Here is a 21909-nt window from a genome sequence, read left to right as displayed (position 1 = left end):
GTCAAAGATACATTTGAAAAAAAAAATTAACAACATTACATCAATATGGCACCTATAAAATAAAAACTAATTTTTATACTAATACAGATAATCTATAGCAATTGCAGTGAAATTGTAAATAAAGAAAATATATTATTAACATTTGTATATCAGTAAATTTTATAAGATTAATTCTTTCATCTTAAGTCTCTATCCACTACTGTTCTTAATTTCTTTGGTCATCTCTTGCCTTATATCAAAGCAATGATTCATTATAAAAAGCATCAGGAGCAGTGCTGGATTTTTTAATAATTTGGCTATCTTATATAATTATGCCTAGAAGCATAATAAAAAAAAAAGTAAAAAAAGAAATTCTATCTTAGTGATCCTTTCTTTTAACACATCAATTCTTACATAGAGGGGGAGGGGCCAAGATGGCAGACTAGAAGCAGCCCACACTCGCAGCTTGTCAAGGAGAAGACCAAAGTTGCAAGTAGATTCCCATCCATGGATGGACTCTCTTGGAGAGAGCAAAGTGCATCAATCATCAGAGAGGAGACAGGGGACACTCAGGGTGAAGGACACAGGACGAGGAGATCTACTCACCAAGATTGGAAGTTACCTAGGGGAGACCCCTAGGTGTGGGAAGGGATAAAGGAGAGAAAACCAGGGCCCAAAGCTCTCCACATGGACACTGTGACTCCAACCATGGGGGGTCCCTCCACCACCATAGGCCTCCCTGCTGATCAGGGAACTACTTGGAGGCTATATAGTAGAGTTCTGTTGGAGAGCAGGATCAACAGGGACTCGCTGACCTCTGTTCCTGGGTTGCCATCCTGATGCCACACTGAGCTTGCACGCCCAGAGCTCTCAGTTTACACCAGGATTGGCATCCCTGCAACTGCCTCCACGTAGCCCCTTGCTGGGCAGGGAGAGCAGGTACTCTGGCAAACCCATAAATGAGAGCCAAGACCCCTCCTCCATCAGGGAGTTTGAATGGAGTAGGCGCTACACCACTGGAGAAGTCCCAAAGTAGCAGACCAAGTGGGACCCGTGAGGACAGAGCCCCAGCCATTCAGCAGCCCAGGCCCCATGAGCTAACACTAACCACCCCCCCCACACACACACACATACCCCCATTACATCTAGACCCAGGTGCAGTGAATGCTCACAACTCTGACACTTGTGGCTACTGCCCAGATAGCCTTTCCAAGCAGCCACTACCACTGTTGTGGGGGGACCCAGGCAGAGCAATCTTCCACAACACCTGCCTCCATGGATAGGGACACCCACCCCCCTGCCCCAGCTGCCAACAGCAGCCTAGGGACCAACCACTCCACACAAAGATCATCCAGCACTGGTAATGACTGTGACAACCACAGCAGAACAGGACAATGTATGACAGCTACATTACAAGATTGCAGTGCAACCACCCCTCTCCTACCAGATCAGTCTTCCAAGAAAAGAGACAAAAGCACCACCAGGGAACTCTCCCTAAGTAGGAGAGTTCCCAGCAAACAACAGGAGTACTGCAAACCTATCTGCCCTAAACTGAGAAGAAACCAGCAAAAGAACTCTAGCAACATGAAAAAGAAGCTAATTCAATACACCCAAAGGATCACAATAGACAGACCTACAGCAACAGATTCCAACCAAAAGGAAATTGTCAAAGTGTCAAAAATGGAATTCAGAATATATATGGCAAAGATGAGTGGAACTGAGAAAGTTCAAAGCCAACACCAAGAAGCTAAAAAAATATTTCAGGACATGAATGAAAAAATGAAAAAGTCACTTAAGAGATAGACAACATAAGGAAGGCTACAAGATAACTTAAAGAAATGAAAGAGTCACTTAGGGAACTTCAAAATATAGCAGAAAGCTTCAACAATAGACTGGACCAAGCAGAAGAAAGAATTTTCACACCTTGAAGACAAGGCTTTCAAGCTAACCCAGTCAGTCAAAGATGCAGCTAAAAGAATAAAGAATAATGAACAATTACTCAGAGGAATATGGGACTATGTAAAGCAAACCAATATATTAATACAAATATAGGTACTCCTGAGAGAAAAGAAGAAAAAACAAAAAGCATGGAAAATCTGTTCGAGAGAATTATTGAGGAAAACTTTCCCACTATCACCAGCGATTCAGACATCTAAATACAAGATAGTCATCAAACACCAGGAAGATTCACAGCAAATGAACATCTCCAAGACACACAGTCATCAGCCTGGCCAAAGTCAAAACGAAGGAGAAAATCCTACAAGCTGCAAGACGAAAGCAGTAACTAACCTACAAAGGAAAGACCATCAGGCTAACAGCAGACTTCTCAGTAGAGACCTTATAAGCCAGAAGGGACTGGGACTCCATTTTTAGTCTTCTTAACAAGAATTTTGTATCCTGTAAAACCAAGTTTCATAAATGATGGAGAAATAGACTTTTCCAAACAAGCAAACACTAAGGGAATTTGTCACTATTAGACCTGCCCTCCAGGAAATGCTCAATAGCGCACACTATACATGACACAGCACAAGAGATAACCGCCAGTGTAAAAACACCTGAAAATTAAAGCTGACAGCTCTTGTAAGTACCCACATATCAATACTAACACAACATGAATGAGCATAATGCTCCAGTTAAATAACAGCTGAAGGGATGAAAAATCACTGCAGAAGTATATGTTGTCTCCAGGAAAACCATCTAACTTGCAAGAATATACACACACAGACTCAAGGTAAAAGGATGGAAAAAAATATTCCAAACAAATGGAAACCAAGAGAAAGTTGGAGTAGCCATTCTCTTATCAGATAAAACTGACTTCAAATTAATAATGATAAAAAGAGACAAAGATGGTCATTATATGATATAAAGGGCAATTCAATAAGAACACATAATAATCCTAACATAGGACCTAACAAAGGAGCTACCAGATTCGTAAAGCAAATTCCCCTAAAGCAAAGCAAAGAAATAAACTGTAGCAACATAACTGCTGGGGATTTCAACACCCCACTAACAAAACTGATCATTGAAGCAGAACATAAACAAAGAAATACTAGTCTTACATGGAACTCTGGAACAACTGGACTTAACAGAAATTTATACAACACTCTATCCAAAAATTATAGAATATACATTTTTCTCATCAGCACTTGGGACATTTGCCAAGACTGATCCTATCCTAGGCCACAAAGCAAGTCTCAGCAAATTCAGAAAAACTGAAATCATACCATGTATCTTCCCAGACGACAGTAAAATAAAACTAGAAATCAATTCTAAAAGAAACTCAAATCCACACAGTCACAGAAATTAAACAACTTGCTACTGAATGATCCTTGAGTTAATGATGAAATTAAGATGGAAATTAATGAAGAAAGATTAAATTAAAGATGAAATTAAGAAGTATCAAAAGATTCTTCAAATTGACAAAGGGGACACAAGTTTTCAAAAATCTATGGGCTACAGAAAAAGTAGCACAAAGGAGAAAATTCATAGACTAAAATGCTTACATCAAAAAGACAGAAACATCACAATGTATCAAACCAGATGTCACATCTCAAGGAACTACAAAAAGAATTATAAACCAAACCCAAGGCCAGAAGAAGAAAAGAAATAACAAAGCTCAGAGCAGGACTAAATGAAATGGAAACCAAAGAAATAGTACAAAGGATCAATGAAACAAATAGCTGGTTCTTTGAAAAGATAAACAAAATCAGTAGACTACTAGCCACATTAACCAGAAATAGAAGAGAAAGGATTCAAATAACCTCACTCAGAAATAAAAAAGGAGACATTATAACTGATACCACAAAAATACAAATTTCATCCATGAGTACTATATAAAAAGCTCTATGCACACAAATTAGAAAATAGATAAATTCATACAAACTAGAGGAAATGGATAAATTTCTAGAAACACACAACCTCCCAAGCGTAAATCAGGATGAAACAGAAATCCTGGACAGCCCAGTAAGTAGGAGTGAAATTGAGGCAGTAATAAAAAAAATCTCCCAACAAATAAAAGCCCTAGACCAGATGGATTCACAGCCAAATATATTAGACCTACAAAAAATTGGCACCTATCCTATAGAAATTATTTCATAATATTGAGAAGGAGAGAATCCTATCTAGTTCATTCTCAGAAGCCAGTATCACCGTGATACCAAAGCCAGGAAAGGACACAACAAAAAAAGAAAACTACAGACCAATATCCCTTATGAACACCGATGCAAAAATCCTCAAAAAGATACTAGCAAACTGAATTCTGCTGCACATCAAAAAGATAACTTACCATGATCAAGCAGGTTTCATCTCAGGGATGGAAGAATGGTTTGACATATGCAAATCAATAAATGTGATTCACCACATAAACAAAAGCAAAAGCAAAGATCATTTCAATAGATGGAGATAAAGCATTCATTAAATTCCAGCATTCTTCAACACCTAAGTGGACATATAGGAATAACATTTACGGGTGTTGGGCAGGTGGGAGGGAGGAGGAGGGGATGGGTATACACAAACATAATGAGTGAGATGTGCAATGTTTGGGGGATGGTCACGCTTGAAGCTCTAACTCGAGGGGGAAAGGGGAGCCTTCCTCCTTGAGTAACCTTAACATTTGTACCCCCATAATATGCTGATATATATAAAAAATCCAGCATCCTTTCATGATGAAAAACTTCAACAAACTAGGAGTGGAATAAACATATCTCAAAATTAGAGAAGCCATATAGATAAATCCACAGCCAACATCATACTGAATGGGGAGAAGTTGAAAGCCTTCCCCCTAAGAACTAAAACAAGAGTGCCCACTGTCACCACTTGTATTCAACATAATAAAGTCCTAGCCAGAGCAATCAGGCAAAAGAAAGAAAGAAAGGGGATCCAAATAGAAAGAGGAGGTTGACCTATCCCTGTTGGCCAAAAATACGATCCTGTATCTAGAAAACCCTAAAGACTCCACCAAAAGACTCCTAGACTTGATAAACAAATTCAGCAAAGTCTCAGGTTACAAAATCAATGTACACATCTCAGTAGCATTTCTATATACAATAACAGTAAAGCTGAGAGTCAAATAAGGACCCAATACCATTTGCAATAACTACAAAGAAAATGAAGTACTTAGGAATATATTTAACCAGGGAAGTGAAAGATCTCTACAAGGATAACTACAAAACACTGATGAAAGAAATCATAGATAACATAAATTGAGAAATATCCCATGCTCATGAATGGGCAGAACCAGCATCGTTAAAATGTCTACTCTGCCCAAAGTGATTTACAGATTCAATGCAATCCCCATCAAGATACCAATAATGTCTTACTTCACAGATCTGGAAAAAATAATCCTAAGCTTCATTTGAAACCAAAAAAAGAACCTGAATAGCCCAAGCAATCCTAAGCAAAAAGAACAAATCTGGAGGCATTACATTCCCTGACTTCAAATTACACTACAAGGCTACAGTAACCAAAACAGCATGGTACTGGCATGAATATAAAAGTAAAGGCATAGACCAATGGAACAGAATAGAGAACCCAGAAATAAAACCATATAGCTACAACCAACTGATCTTTGACAAGCAGACTACAACATATACTAAGGAAAGAATCTCAATAAATAGTGCTGGGAAAATTAGATAGCCACATGCAAAGAATGAAACAGGACCCATCTCTTTCATCATACATAAAAATTAACTCAAGATGCATAAAAGACTTAAATGTAAGGCATGAAACCATAAAAATTATAGAAGAAAATATAAGAAAAACTCTTCTAGACATAGGCCTAGGCAAAGAATTTATGACTAAGACCCCAAAGGCAAATACAGCAACAAAACAAATAAATAAATGGGACTTAATTAAATTAATATGCTTCTGCACAGCAAAGGAAATAACTAGCAGAGTAAACAGGCAACCTGCAAAACGGGAGAAAATATTTGCAAACTATATATCCAACAAAGAACTAATTTCCAGAATCTACAAAGAACTCAAACAAAACTTCAAAAAAAAAAACCACACAATCCCATCAAAAAGTAGGCAAAAGACATGAACAGAATTTTTTCAAAAGAAGACAAACGCCAATAGACATGAAAAAATGTTCAACATCACTAATCATCAGGGAAATGCAAATTAAAACCACAATGAGATACCATCTTACCCCTGTCAGAATGGCCATTATTAAAAAGTCAAAAAACACATACCAGGGTGGATGCAGAAAAAACAGTACACTTATAGACTGTTGGTGGGACTGCAAATTAGTAAAACCTCTATGGAAAACAGTATGGCGATTCCTCAAAGAGATAAAAGTAGACCTACCATTTGACTCAGCAATTCCACTACTGAGTATCTACCCAAAGAAAAAAATCATTTTATCAAAAAGATACCTGCACTCAAATGTTTACTGAAGCACAATTCACAATTGCAAACATAGGAAATTAACCTAAGTGCCCATCAATAGATGAGTGGATAGAGCTAATGTGGTGTGTGTATGTATACATACACACATACACCATGGACTACTACTCATTCATAAAAAGGAATGAAATGATGTCATTCGCAGCAACTTGGATGGGACCCGAGATCATTATTCGAAGCAAATACCTCAGAAAGGGAAAAACAAACACATGTTTTAACAAGTAGGAGCTGACAGAGGAGTGCACATGGGCACAAAAAGACATAAAGAATGTTGGAAACTAAGAAGGGGAAGGGTGGAAGGGGGGTGGGGGATAAAAACTTATCTATCAACACTGTCCTAATGGTGGGTACAATGAAAGCTCTGACATCAGCATTATAGAGTGCATCCATGTAAGAAAAACTTTTGTACCCCCTTAATATTTTGGAAAAAAAATTCTTACATAGAAAAATTATTTTAATCTCAACGAGACTTACTATCAATTGTGTTGATCTGGCCAGTAGGAGTTGAAGTATCAGGCATAGTTTTGGCTGGTCTTGGTTCTGTCTTGTATATGGATTCATCCTGACAAAAACCTTTGTCAACACTGTCAAAAAACCATTGTGTGGTCACACAGTGTACATTCCATCTCTTGGCACATTCATATTTCTGACCTATCGTGTTCATTAAGAAAGAAACAGAAAGAGCAAGAGAGATAGAGAAATGTAAACCATTAAAAATCTATCTTTGCAGAAATATTCAAATTATAATAGGTCATTTAAAAAACCTACCTAAAAGAAAACTAAAGTTACTAGAAACAAAAGTAAAAGTTACTTTTAAACAGTATATTACATAGTATATTAAAAAGTAACATCCTAGATTACTACCTAATTATATTTTCTATTTGTTGTGTAAATACACATGCTGTGTGAGGTGGATTGTCTTTTGTACAAATTGCATGAAGACAGGAGCAACTGTGGGGTAAATGAAATAATACTGGACTTGGTTTGCATATAGGCTCCATCACTTAATTTCTTTAAACCAGTTTCTTAATCTGTAAAATGGAGACAACTCACAGAATGATCATATGGTTTTAACAAGAATGTATAAGACCACTATAAAAATTGTAAGTGCATCCAATATATTTATAATAAATCCCAACTTTAAATAGACTATTCCAATGTCAACAAGATTCTACTTCAAGTCCTGGAAAGACAGGCAAATAGTTAAATTATGTTACAGACGTTTATCTTTTTAGAACTTTAAAAACCTTTAACATAATATATTTTGAAACGGTATCACAGAGAGGTCAATATGTAACATGAAAAGTTTTGTTTGACATTGAGAGTCAACAATAAACTGTCTTCAGCTTCAGAAAAGCAATAGCAATATCAACTCTACTCACAATCATCCTATCATAATTGGCTATATCTGAAGTTCTGACTTAAAGACAACTACCATTAACCTTATTTTTCTTCTCAAATTTTATTTCTCATCTAGGGAGCTTAGTAAAACACAGTACACAGATCTAAAGAGAGACATTAATAATAAAATTAACCAAACTCATCAATATACTTTAGGAGTACTGATAAAAAAATTCTCTAGGCCGGGCACGGTGGCTCACGCCTGTAATCCTAGCACTTTGGGAGGCCGAGGCGGGCGGATTGCTCAAGGTAAGGAGTTCGAAACCAGCCTGAGTGAGACCCCGTCTCTATCAAAAATAGAAAGAAATTAATTGACCAACTAAAAATATATATACAAAAAATTGGCCGGGCATGGTGGTGCATGCCTGTAGTCCCAGCTACTCGGGAGGCTGAGGCAGGAGGATTGCTTGAGCCCAGGAGATTGAGGTTGCTGTGAGCGAGGCTTACGCCATGGCACTCACTCTAGCCTGGGCAACAAAGTGAGACTCTGTCTCAAAAAAAAAAAAAAAAAAAAAAAAATTCTCTAAAATAAAGTTTACAGAACACTGAAATTAATAGTAATTTCAAAGAAGTCTTCTCATTGGTAATGTTTTTTTCCTTTTGTACTGCCACATGTTCTGCAAGGTATTATCTTCAAGTTAAAACCTGTAGTTCATTCAATTAAAAAGTAACACAAGGCTTTTAAGTTAGTCATTAGAGATGTCATTTAGCTATATCTATTGGTTTTCTTGTTATTCACCCTAAGCTGCTTCCTTTTTTTTTGAAACAGGGTCTTGCTCTGTCGCCCAGGCTAGAGGGCTAGAGTACAGTAGTGTCAGCATAGCTCATTGCAACCTCAAACTCCTGGGCTCAGGTGATTCTTCTGCCTCAGCCTCCCAGATAGCTGGGACTACAGGTGAGCACCACTACACCTGGATAATTTTTCTATTTTTTATAGAGACAGGATCTCACTCTTGCTCAGGCTGGTCTCAAACTCCTGGCCTCAAACAATTCTCCCACCTTGGCCTCCCAAAGCCAAACTTCTTTTAAGTATTTGGTAACTGTGTGAGGAATTTTTTTTTTTTTTTTTTTTTTGAGACAGAGTCTCACTTTGTTGCCCAGGCTAGAGTGAGTGCCATGGCGTCAGCCTAGCTCACAGCAACCTCAAACTCCTGGGCTCGAGTGATCCTTCTGCCTCAGCCTCCCGGGTAGCTGGGACTACAGGCATGCGCCACCATGCCCGGCTAATTTTTTTATATATATATCAGTTGGCCAATTAATTCCTTTCTATTTATAGTAGAGACGGGGTCTCGCTCTTGCTCAGGCTGGCTTTGAACTCCTGACCTTAAGCAATCCGCCCGCCTCGGCCTCCCAAGAGCTAGGATTACAGGCGTGAGCCACAGCGCCCGGCCTGTGTGAGGAATTTTTTAAATCAAAAGATCTAATAGTAAGCTTAGATAAAACATCACTAGAAGTTTTTGATTTTTTTAATATTTATTCAATGACTTGGATAAACACTAGGATGTTCAGATAATTTTTCTATAGAATATGACCCAAACTATCTTTTTCAAGATCTTAGGGAAAACAATATCAAACTAGATTAAGGATATGTCAGAAGAAGATATTCTATAAAGATTTTAAAATGTTAAAATCCTGACATATGAAATAATATGGATGTAATTGGAAACATGTTAAGTGAATTAAGCCAAGCACAGAAAGACAAATCTTGCATGTTCTCATTCATATTTGGGAGCTAAATATTAAAAACAATTGATCTCATGGAGATTAGAGATAGAATGCAGAATGACGGTTACCATTGGATAGGAAGGGTAATGGGGAGGGAAGGATAAAGTGGGGATGATTAATGGGTACAAAAATATAGTTACATAGTTAGAATGAACAATATTTGATAGCACAACAAAGTGACTATAATCAACAATAAGTTGGGGTATACTTAAAAAAAACTAAAACACTGAAACTGGAATGTTCCTAACACAAAGAAATGTTAAATATCTGAAATGATGGATACACCAATTACTCTGATTTGATTAATTCACATTCTACGCCTGTATCAAAACATCACATGTACCCCATAAATATATACAACTGTTACATTCCCATAATAATTAAAAATTTAAAAATTTGTTTAAAAGATTTCGAAATGTTAAATACTAGAGATAAATTTTGCATTTGTCCATTTGCAAAGCATAGTTTTACCTTTTGGTTCTTGCACAATGAGGTGTGTGCATTCATTCATTTTCAATTGTCCCATGTATTGACCTCCATGCTTAACTGTCAGTTGCTGAACTGCCTTCCTCTCTGCACCACACAAGCCAGTCACACAGATTATGCAACCAAGAAAAATAGGGCACTTGAAGTCTTCCATGTTTATATCAGTATATCTAGTTATTTTTCTGGGGGAAACAAATGGTTAAAAAAAAGAACATATTAAACTTCCCAGATAGTTTTAAACTTCCCAGATAATGACAAACAACACAAATATCACTACTGTTGTCATCATTTTTTTAAGATTATCATTTTTAAGAAAAGAAGAAAAAACACACTCATAATTCTTACTAATTGCTCATCTAGCTCAATACCACATTTCTAATAAAAACTAATGTTTCAGATAGAATCTCAAATAAAATCAAGAGAAAAATATATATTTCATTAACTCTAAGCCCTTGCTGGTCAAAGTGGTTTATTTTCCAAAATTATAAGTCTGAATCTCAACTTAAAAACCTAAAGGATCTTTGGTTGCCAACTAGAAAATGGACTTTTTAATCCCTCCATTATACTTATATAAGTAAAAGCAATGATTTTTGGCAGAATACCAACAAAATTATCATCATCATTCTGTTGTTATACCAGGCAGATATGCTGACGATGTAGTCAGATTGGGAATGAGGGTTGCCAACCTGGAGACATATTTAAGATGATGTTGAAAACAAGCCCCGAAAAATGACAATTTTGTGGTACTTAGACTTATGGTTGTTAATCTAATTTCAGGGAAAATTTAAGTGTGCCCCTTAGAATAGGTTCTAAGCTCCATAAGTGAAGGGATGCTATCCCTGTTTTGCTTGCTACCTACATCTAATGCCTAGCTCAGGCCAGATGCAAAAAATGGGCTCAATTAACATTTATTTACTGATCACATCTAAGTTGACAGCTTACATATGTTTTTATATGAATACCCTTACAGATACCCCTTTTGGGGAGAGAATACAACTGTCAAAATTTATTCTCTATCTTAATATATAGGTATAGTGTTGGAGGATAATGGAACCTAAGAGCTAGAATCGCCAAACTGTTATTAATTATTTCAGAAACATTTCCTGCATTTATTTTCAAAGCATCTCTTACCCTGTAGTTACTGCTAACACCAATAGCCCATTCTGTCAACTTATATTTTGATAATAAGAGCTTGCAGATTCTGCTCTTCTGTTTTCAATGGAGAAGAGTAATGACCCTATTTCTGTCCTTGAATAACAAATCCAAAGAGGATACCATAAAGCTTCCCCTATGAAAACCCAGAGTATGCAAAAATGACTGAATTCATCATTTCTTCAAATCTAGAAAATAAATATCTTACTTCTCTTGTGACTTCTCCCAAAGTGTTTTTATCCAAGAGGGAAGCAAAATAGGTTTCTTTAGGTTTGCAGCCACTAAATACTTTTTGCTACCAACTTCTCCTGCAATGAGGTGAGTTACCGATACATTAAGGTCTCTGTATACTCGACCACCCATCATTTGTACGTATTTGTGAACTTCATCCTGCAACCCCAAAAGAAAATACGTAAGTATTAAATCAAACAATGTCTCTGCTATTTTTATTCAATATCCCAAAAATATATTTTGTTGTTGATAGCTTGAATACACAAATGTTTCTTACCATTATAAAGTTAATTAATAAACCAAATTATTTTTTGGAAGATGAATATAAATTATAATTTAAAAAATAATTTCCTATATTTATCCCTTTCAACTTCATGAATTGATTCAACTATGTTGCTTCTACAATAAAGATTATATTTTTACATGCTATCCATTTTTAAATATAAATTATATGTAGATAGTACATAAAATTATTTTATATAATTCTTTGAATCCTTTCTTTAAAGATTATCCATCTATGGTAAAAACATATGTATATATATCAGTGACTTAAAAACAAGCTCACTGAAAACGTAGGGAAAACAGGCTTTGTTTTTTTTTTTATTTTTTGAGACAGAGTTTCACTCTATTGCCTGGGTTAGAGTGCCATGGCCTCAGTCTAACTCACGGAAACCTCAAACTCTTGGGCTGAAGCGATCCTCCTGCCTCAGCCTCCTGAGTAGTTGGGACTACAGGCACGCGCCACCACACTCAGCTAATTTTTTCTATTTTTAGTAGAAACAGGGTCTCACTCTTGTTCTGGCTGGTCTTGAACTCCTGACCTCAAGTGATCCTCCCACCTTGGCATCCCAGAGTGCTAGGATTACAGGCGTGAGCCACCATACCCAACTGGGAAAATAGTTTCAAATTAAAAGAAAAAACTTTAATTAGCCAGTGTTCAACAAAATAAATTCCACCATACTCAATTTATTTAAAAAAAACCAAACTCACACAGTGTGGTTGGGTATTGAACTTTGTTAAAAGTCATGACCACTAAATACAAGGTCTTTCAAGGTATCTCCTACTCAGTGAATAAGAGTGGGGAGGGGAGAAGAGAGAGAGAGAGAGAGATATGAACACAGTGACAGATACATAAATTGATCAATCATGATATTCCTCTCAACATCTACCCTTTTTTCTTTTTCCACACTTGTACAAGATATGGTTACATCAGACATAACCATATTATAAACTGGATGTTCAGCTCTTGGAACACATCGTTGGTGCTGCATACAAAATATGACTACTTGAGGACCAACAATTCTGCAGCCAAGCTACAAAAAAAAGAAAAAAAAAAAAGGTTGGTAAGTTAAGAAAGATTAGTCTTACAAAATTACATTTTATAGTATTTACCAATTCCTTACAGAATTTCATGACCACTGCAGAAAAATCAGCAAATTGTCAAAAGAAAGAGATAAAGACCATTATATAATTTTTCAGAAACACTACACACTATACAGTAAACACATACACAAAAAAAGTAAATCAAATAATGCAAGCTGTCAAAATAAACTCCAAGGGTCTCTCTCATTCAAAACTGCCATTAAAATTTTAATCTCTGAAACAAACACAATCTTAATGCAATAATCTTATGCTATAACAATCAGGAAATATCCATATATCTTTTTTAAATGAAGCACCCAGCCAATGAAGAAGCAACTTAAAAGTATAAGAGCCTATAAGTGGCCCCTTCTAAAATATCTATTATATCACAAGAACATGTATAATCCTACGCAATTTCAACATTTGGGTTTAAATACTTTGCACCTCAATGTTTTTCTAAGAAGACCCACAAAGAGTTTTTCCTAAAATACTACAAGTTAAACTCAAAAAATACCTGAATTTTCATTGATACTGACTTAAGAAAGGTGGTGGCCCTGCTCAACTTAGGCATACTCAAGCCAGTCTAAAAAGCCTTCAGTTGCCAAAGTCACCACTGCATAACTGATTTAAGTATCTACAGGTAAAAGAGTATCACTATCTTTTTGGTCAGCCATTAGAAAATGAGTTTTTTTTGTTTTGTCTTTTTTTATTCTTGCTGTGTTGCTCAGGCTGGTCTTGAGCTCCTGAGCTCAAGCAGTCCTCCCACCTCAGCCTCCCAAATAGCAGGCGTATGCCACAGAAAATGAGTCTCAATGTTACTGATTCTGACAAGCAGTGGTATTTCCAAAAGGAGGCAAAGAACAATGTTCTTGGCAAGGTCGACACAGACCTTCCATAAATTATACAAATACTGCATCTACCTACTCTTCTATGTTTTCTTCTCCTTGAAACAATAATCACCTCTGTGTAATCTGGACGGAATTACAGCCAGTTTACTTTTATTTCAATGCTTCTCTCTTGTCCAGACACCAAAAAAGTAATGAGTCAGTAGACTCTAGAATCAACAAAAAGAAATAAGATGGCTCATTGATTAGCAATATTGATCCTAAAAATGCTTCCTTCTAGAATATAATTTTTCAGACTCTACACAACATACAGGTATAAAAATTCTGTGTGCAAGAGCACATAGAAAAGATAAAAGGCTACCAAACACTATGTTGAGGTCTTTTCCTGTTTATTATTTCTCCCTGAAATAACTTACAGCCAAACTGAGCTTAAGTACAGTAAAGTCCATCACTAAGATGCTTCATTACCATAGGTTTATTTATACTAAGTGAAGCTATATCCCCTGAAATATAAAAAATGACATAATAAAGCCTACTGTAACATAATTAGCCTTTTAAAAAATATTATTCTGGTCTCCCAAACCAAAAGAATTCCAATGTAGTCATAATTTGTCTAATATTTCATGATCAGTAAAGATTTTATGTCCACCGAAGCAAAGACAAACCAAAAAACGGACTACCAAAGGAATACACGAGAAGTTAGCAAACCTTTTTGAGGTGATCAAAGGCAATGCCACTAAAAGGGTCACAGATATATAGTGATCTATCATTCTCCTTTATCTTCAATGCCTCTTCTTCTGTAATAACCTGAAGATATTCTTCTGATTGGAATTCTTTTATTGACTGAAAGAAAAATAAACAATGTACCTGTAATTAGTTCCCTGTATTTAGGTCCAATCAACTCTTCAAATTCCACCTCAAGTCCAGCCTTTTCCCTATTGAAAACCACCATGATCTCTCACCTAGATCTCTGCAGAACCCTCCCAAGTAGTCTCTTTCTCCCTCCCACTGTTCTCCACAGGGCAGCTAATAATCTTTTTAAAAACACAAGTCAGATCATGTCACTCTCTGCTTAAAACGCTCTGATGGCTTCCCACCACACTCAGAATAAAATCCACATTACTGACCATGGCCTACAAGACCACACAATCTGGCCCCTGCCTATCCCCCACTTTTACCTCTTACCTCTCATCTCCCTTGCTTCCTCTACTCTAGCCACTCCTGCTTTCTTGATAAGCCTGGAACAAGCTAAGCATAAGCTCATTTAGAGGCTTTGCTCTTGACTCTGCAGCACAGAATACTGTTCTCCTTGGTCTTCACTGACTTGGTCCCTCACTCAGGTCTGCTTAAATGTCACCTCTTCAGAAATGCCTTTCCTGATTATGCTTTCTAAAATACCCTTCCCTATCCCTTTAGTCTATTTTATGAATAAAAATAATATATATTTTTTTGTGTATATATATATATAGTTTTTATATCTCTCCCCTGGAAGTTTCATGATATATCTTGTTTGCCACCATATCCTGACACCCAGGTAAGCACTCAAATATTTTCTGAACCAATTTTGAAGCCCTTATGTTAAATAGTTAGAGTAACCCTTTTAAAATGATAAGTCAGATCATGATACTCTTCTGATTAAAACCCTCCAGTGGCTCTCCATTTCATTGAGAGAAAAAGTCAAAGTATTACATGACCTCTTTACCCTTACTCTCTGAAGCATTCCTTAATACTCTTCCCCCATGCCTTGCTCACTACACACTAACCTTACATAGACACTACAGGCACCCTTCCAGGGCCTGTACATGCCTGTTCTGTCTGAAACCTTCTCCCCTAGATATCTACATGGCTATCTCACCTCCTTCACGTTTACTCAGATATCTTCTCTATAAAGCCTACCCTCATCACATTCTTTAAAACTGTAACCTTCCCTTCTCTTTCCTCTGCAACAAACATCCTCTGGAATCCCTTAACTTGATTTGCTTTTTGTCTTCCCATAACACTTAGCACCTTATAACATACTATATAGTTTGTTCATTAATCGTGTCTGATTAATGTCTATTTCCTCCTACTAGAATGTAAGCTCTGAGACAGCAGAAATTTTTGCTTGATCACTGATGAATCTCAAGTAATAGAGCAGTGCCTATCAGATCGTAGACAATAAATATTTGCTGAATGAATGAACTTTAAGGAAAAACCTGCTACGACTGCTTCTCAAACTTTAATGTGTGCTGGGGATCTTGTTAAAAAGGCAGATTCTAACTGGTAAGTCTGGGTTGGAGCCCAAGATTCTGCATTTCTGACAAACTCCCAGGCCATGCTGATGGCATCTGAGTAGCAAGACTCTACACCACCCCTACTATCATCCCATATTACCTTGTATACAATGAAACATACTTAACAGTTAACCAAAAAATATTGAAGTGTGACCAATCCATGACTGACTCAAATTTTTTCTTTTCTTTTTTTAATATTTGAATCATTTTATTGCATATATATCATGTATCTACTGAAATCAGTCACAACCAAGTAAGTCATTCATTAGTATCCTGATGACAATATTTTTTCTATAGCCTCTCGAGCTGGTATGGGGAAATCACTTACTGAGAATATGATTTGTGCTTACAGATATTCTGTATGAAGCTATTATAGAATCTACATTTAATTAATTAATTGTTACATTTACATTCATCCCTAGATCTGCAAATCTTTTTTTTTTTCTTTCCTTCTTTCTTTCTTTCAGGATATTGTGAGGGTACAAACATTTTGATTACATTTTATATCATTGCCTCTCCCTAGCAGGGGTTAGAGGCCTGCCCTTTGCCCCCACAATGCACACCGTGTCCTATTGTTGTGAGTTTACTTCCCCAACCCCCCATCCCTGGAGAATATTTCTACCAGTTAAGCACCACTGTGTTAATCAGTCAGTACCAATATAGAGTGTGACTCAAATTTTTTCAACATATAAAGGACCACTCTGGTTAGGAAACAAAAGAAAGCAACTTAATTTCCAAGAACTACAGATCAGCCATATTAAACAGAAATATCATAGATTTCAAACCCCTCCCAAATACATAATAATGATATACTTACATAAATTCAAAAATATGTAACAATGATATATTTATATTAATGTAGACTACAGTGAAACTACTATGAAAATAAAATATCTATTTCTCAGACATAAAGCCTAACATCAAACACACTTAAAAACAAAATGAATTCACGGCATCAAACAAGACTTTTTCAATTATTCTTACCTCAAGAGCTTTTAAAAAACATTCAGAATTGTCTGAAGACTTTAAAAACTTCACAAAAAACGGTTCTTTGTCATTTCTGGACATTTCTGAACTGTCAAAATAAAAGAACCATTAACAAGAACAAAAACACGTTACGTATGGAATTAAATGTTTAACCCACCTATTTTTCTGTGCAGACAAGAATGCCTAAGGATAGGCATTCTGGCCTTGCCCATGAATTCATCCATGACGTTTTTAAGAAACCCTGGAATGTGGGTAAAGTCAAGGAAAAAGATGACAACACCAATCCTTGCAAATCAGAGAACGAAATGAATGTCTCTGAATTGAGAACGTTGAGCGCCCTGGCTATGGGGGCTCCAGGCCATGGACGTTCAATTGCACTTGGCCTAAGAACACACAGAGTGCATCTGCCCTGCTGGTACCCACTGCCTGCGAGGTTCCTTCATCCCTCCATAAACGGATTTTTAATGTAAACACGAAAGCCCAAAGGTCGGACACTCCTGCTCCCCAACTCCAGGAAAAGGCCTGGCTCTCGAATCACCGAAGCCACATTCTCTCCCGCGTCAAAGGCCCACCTGCCCGTCCGAGGGCCGGTTACCAGGGCAGGAAACTGGGGCCCCGACGGCCACACTGGGCATCGCGACCCCCAGCTGCGGCGAGGAGGAAGCTAGGTCCTCGCTCCACGCCTCACTCACCTCGATGGAGCCTGGGGGTCTTCTGGCAGCGAGCGGAGGAGGGGCGCGCGGCCCGCAGGACGGCGGCTGGGGTCGGGCGCTAGCCGGGCGCACAGCACCCGCCCCCACTTGGCGGGGCCCCCAGCCCAGAGCAAACGCTGGAGAACCCGGAAATTGCATAGGCCGGGAACTGACTTTCGCGCCAACCGCGCGCCCGCCGCTTCCTGCGGAAGTGACGTGCTCGTCAGCTGTGGCGGGAGGGCGGAGACGTCAAGAGCGGTGGTGGGCGGTCCGCAGCCGGAGGGGGTCCCGGGAAGCCGGCCCCGGGTTTTCTGGGGGTTTAGGGCTTTGAAGGACGGGTCTAGGCTCTGCTGGGGGTTGGCCCTGCGCCCACGGTTCAGGGAATGTGACCACTGGCCAGGAGTACTCCTTTGGTGGAAGTCCTGTTCATTGAAACATGAAGCCAGGGCCAGAGGGGATTTCCTCAATAGATACTTATTTTACACATCAGTCAGTGCGCGAGAAACCACATATTATCCAAATCAACTCCACGAGGCAAATAGTGGTAGCTCCATTTTACAAATGTAAAAACTGAGGCTTAGAGAAGTTAGATGGTGTGTTCAAGGTAACATAGCTAGTAAGTGGTAGAACTAAGACTGCATCCAGGTCTTGCTGACTCTACTGGACTGAGTTGCTATCCTTCCAACATAGCAGGAATATAATCACGACCTACCACAGCCGAAAGATCTGGAGGGAAGAAAGACTTCAGGATGACTTGAATTACACAGCTAATGCCAAGGGATCTTTGTCAATGGTCTCTCCTTCTCCTCTTCAGTGGTCAGCTCCATTTTCTTTCTGTGCATCTGCCCGAGTATTGGGGAGATTCTGAGATCAAACCTAATGTTTAAGCAGCAAAGAGCAGAGGGAGGGGGGATACAATAGGCTTGCAGAACCTTAGCTCATTGATAACCGGTGATAATCTGATTAGTTAATGCTTCTTCCCATTGTATTCTTTTTTTTTTTTTTTTTTAGACTCTGTTGTCCAGGCTAGAGTGAGTGCCCTGGCGTCAGGCTAGCTCACAGCAACCTCAAACTCCTGGGCTCAGGCAATCCTGCTGCCTCAGCCTCCCGAGTAGCTGGGACTACAGGCATGCGCCACCATGCCCGGCTAATTTTTTATATACATATCAGTTGGCCAATTAATTTCTTTCTATTTATAGTAGAGACGGGGTCTCCCTCTTGCTCAGGCTGGTTTTGAATCCTGACCTTGAGCAATCCGCCCGCCTCGGCCTCCCAGAGAGCTAGGATTACAGGCGTGAGCCACCACGCCCGGCCTCCATTGTATTCTTGACTACTGAGATTGAGAGAGTCTGGCTCTGTCACACAGGCTGGAGTGCAGGGGCACGATCATAGCTTACTGTAGCCTCAAAACCCTGGCCTCAAGCAATCCTCCCATCTCTGCCTCCTAAAGTGTTGGGATTACAGGCATGAACCACCACTCCCAGCCTGACTGAGAAAATGATTTTGAATTAAGTATGTGTGAGTTTAATGCCATGTACCTTGATGGCTTTTATTTTTCTTTTTAGAGCCCAAAGATGGTAATGAGCAGCTTGAGTCTAAGTGTTTGAAAATACCCACAGAAAGTGACAAAGATTCTTTGCTTGGCCAAACTTTAGTCAGATTTCTGAAACTTCTCCTAAATTTATCTGTGCACTTCCTTGGAAAATCCAATTAGAACCCCCTACCCTCCATAGCCAATCAAGTTCCTCATTCTCTACCACCCCAGGTGATGTTTGATCACCCTAACCTATCTTCAGGAGAATCCTGTTAGGTCAGTTTAGCCAGAATCCCCTTACTCCTGATATTTCCTCTTAGTAATTTTCCATCCAGTAACTCCTCTTACCCCTCATTTCGCTCCTTCGCTATAAATTCCCACTTGCCCACACTGTATTCAGAGTTGAGCCCAATTTCTCTCCTCCAGTGCGAAATCTCATTGCTGTGGTCACTATACCTATCCTGATGGTCCTGAAAAAAGTCAGTCTTACTGTGTTTTAATAGGTATCACTAAATAAAGGTGAGTCATAATCAGTAACACTGGGGCTCAAAGGTAAAGGCTTATTGCTGGGGGAAGGTGGGGAAAGCTTTAAGAACAAACAAAAATTACTGGAGGTGGGGAAAAAAAGAAGCAACAATTAATTGTTAAGATACAAATCTTTCCTGACGCTGTAATAATATTTGTGGGATATTTAACAGTTAACAAAGGACTCTTGCTTGCACTATTCCTATGTACTCTCTCAGCAACTCTATAGTTATGTGGGCATTATTGTCCCAGGTTATGGAGATGGGGAAAGTGAGGCTCAGGGACTGTGTGATTTACCCAGGGCCACACAGCCAGGAGGTGGCTGCACCTGGGCTTGAGAAGAGGCTGGGTGACGGAAAACCTGAGCCCTTCCTACACACCACACTGCGTCTTGGCATATGCCGCCTGCCCATCTCTATGCGAAGGTCTGTACCGGGGCAGGAGCCCATTCCTGGCATTTCTGGGGCAGAATAGAGGCCTCAAAGAGAAGGAGATTCCTAGGTGCTGCTGATAAAGATGAGGAGGAAAATAAGATCCACCTGTAGCTTGAGCCAGCTGGGACTCGAAAATAGGGACGTTGATCTCATCTCTAGGGTAGGAAACCAGCACTAAGCACAAGTTCTGCCACCTTGTATTTCTAGATAAACAGAGAGGGTCTGTATCAGTCCCTGAAGTGCCTAATCCTGGAAAGTGGGTAGAGCAGTGGGTCTCATGTGTGGTCTCTGGACAGGCAGCATCAGCATCACCTGGGAATTTATTGTGAATGAAAATTCTTAGGCTCCAACCTCAGACCTATTGAGCTAGGAACTCTAGGGTCAAGGCTAGCAATCTGTGTCCTCCAGAGGATTCTGATTCACAATAAATCTTGCTTGGACAGCTATCGTTTGGGGAATGGTGAAATGGTTACAGTCACCCCTTGGTATCTGGGGGGATTGATTCCAGGACTCCCTGCAGACACCAAAATCTGAGGATGCTCAACTCCCTTATATATAACCTATGCACATCCTCCAGTATACTTCAAATCATCTCTAGATGACTTATAATACCTAATACAATGTAAATGCTGTGTAAGTAGTTATAGTATATTTTTACATTTCATTATTTTTTGTTATTTTTAAATTTTCTTCCAAACATTTTCAATCCACTCTTGGTTGACTCCTCAGATGTAGAACCTACAGATATGGAAGGCCAGTTATGTGGGTTTGTGGTCCATGAAGATTTTGGTGAAAATGAGGAATGGTTGCAATGTGCCCTCTGGAGCTGTGTTTTGGGAATTCACTTTCCCTCACCTTCCTTGCACTTAGGGTCACTTTCCTATTTCTCTGGTATTTCTGTCACCTGGAGACAGACACTCCAGACCCTGCCTGGGGTGGGATTAAAGGCAACTTTATATGTATCTGTTTGTAGAATGAAAACACACAGGAAACAAATGTGACAAAATACTTTTAAAATATGTATGATGGGAATATGAATATTTGTTTCTGGATATATTTTGCTACATAGATAATATTTCTCCAAATTAAAAAAAATAGAATTTTTTTGAGTTATAGAGCTTTATGTTTAAGTTTCCAATGCTGTAAATGAATAAATATATCTAAATAAATGAATGTATAATTTACAAGTGAAATGACTAAATGATCTTTATTGCTGTAGAAATAGTATTTGAATTGGTGAAACATTTTCTTAAATTATTATCTTCATTAACCCAGAAGCCAGAACATAGGCCTAGTGAGTCTGCTGGGTTCTAAAATAGGGGGTAAAATAGAATGTCAGCACACACGTTGGCTGCTACTGGCTGTGTTTAATTATAAGAAAGAGACAAGCTCCAAGAAGAATTGGCCTCTTTGCAAACAAAAATAAAAGGGAATTTAGCAATCTGAAAATGTGGGGCTTTGCAAGATTGGAAAAGCTGATTTTATCTAGGTGCTAAAAACAAGAGAGAAACCTGAGAGAGGTATTGAGCAAAAGATGACCATGAGCAAAAGATTCCCACAACTGACCATGTGGGAAAGGTCTAGTTAGCAAGTATGGACTCTCGCCCAAGCTAGGTAAGCTCCATCAATACAGAGAGAGAGAGAGAGAGAGAGAGAGAGAGAGAGAGAGAGAGAGAGAGAGAGAGAGAGAGAGATAGAGAGAGAGAGGTGAGGCCAAGGATAGCAATGAGGCTTGAAAATTATGACTAGGAAAGAACTGGGGGTGGAGGAGGGCTACTACGGTAGGGAAATGTCTGTGCCATGGCTTCCTGACGACCTTACACATATCCACATGGGCAAAGGCTTGAATTGCAGCTTATCTGAGCCTTGGCAGAACAC

General features: G+C 38.6%; 1 protein-coding gene across 2 annotated transcripts in view; it reads right to left on the bottom strand.

Moving 5' to 3' along the window:
* The window catches only part of TOPBP1 (DNA topoisomerase II binding protein 1), a 73771-nt gene extending 56023 nt beyond the window's left edge, over positions 1-17748 (bottom strand). The window contains exons 1-7 of one of the 2 annotated variants that reach the window (XM_012766840.3): positions 17539-17748; positions 16844-16934; positions 14295-14429; positions 12549-12692; positions 11357-11538; positions 9982-10178; positions 6859-7035 (exon numbers count right to left, since the gene is read on the bottom strand). In XM_012766840.3, coding sequence (XP_012622294.2) covers positions 6859-7035; positions 9982-10178; positions 11357-11538; positions 12549-12692; positions 14295-14429; positions 16844-16927 — 919 coding nt within the window. In that variant the 5' untranslated portion in view covers positions 16928-16934; positions 17539-17748. The remainder of the gene's footprint in view (positions 1-6858; positions 7036-9981; positions 10179-11356; positions 11539-12548; positions 12693-14294; positions 14430-16843; positions 16935-17538) is intronic. The other variant, XM_076005351.1, reaches the window with a different exon arrangement.
* Between the last annotated feature and the right edge of the window lie 4161 nt (positions 17749-21909).

The sequence above is a fragment of the Microcebus murinus genome, chromosome 1 (genome assembly GCF_040939455.1).
Source record: "Microcebus murinus isolate Inina chromosome 1, M.murinus_Inina_mat1.0, whole genome shotgun sequence".
NCBI lineage: Eukaryota > Metazoa > Chordata > Mammalia > Primates > Cheirogaleidae > Microcebus > Microcebus murinus.
Note: the sequence above shows the minus strand (reverse complement) of the source record. Positions and strands in the feature narration are given on the sequence as shown.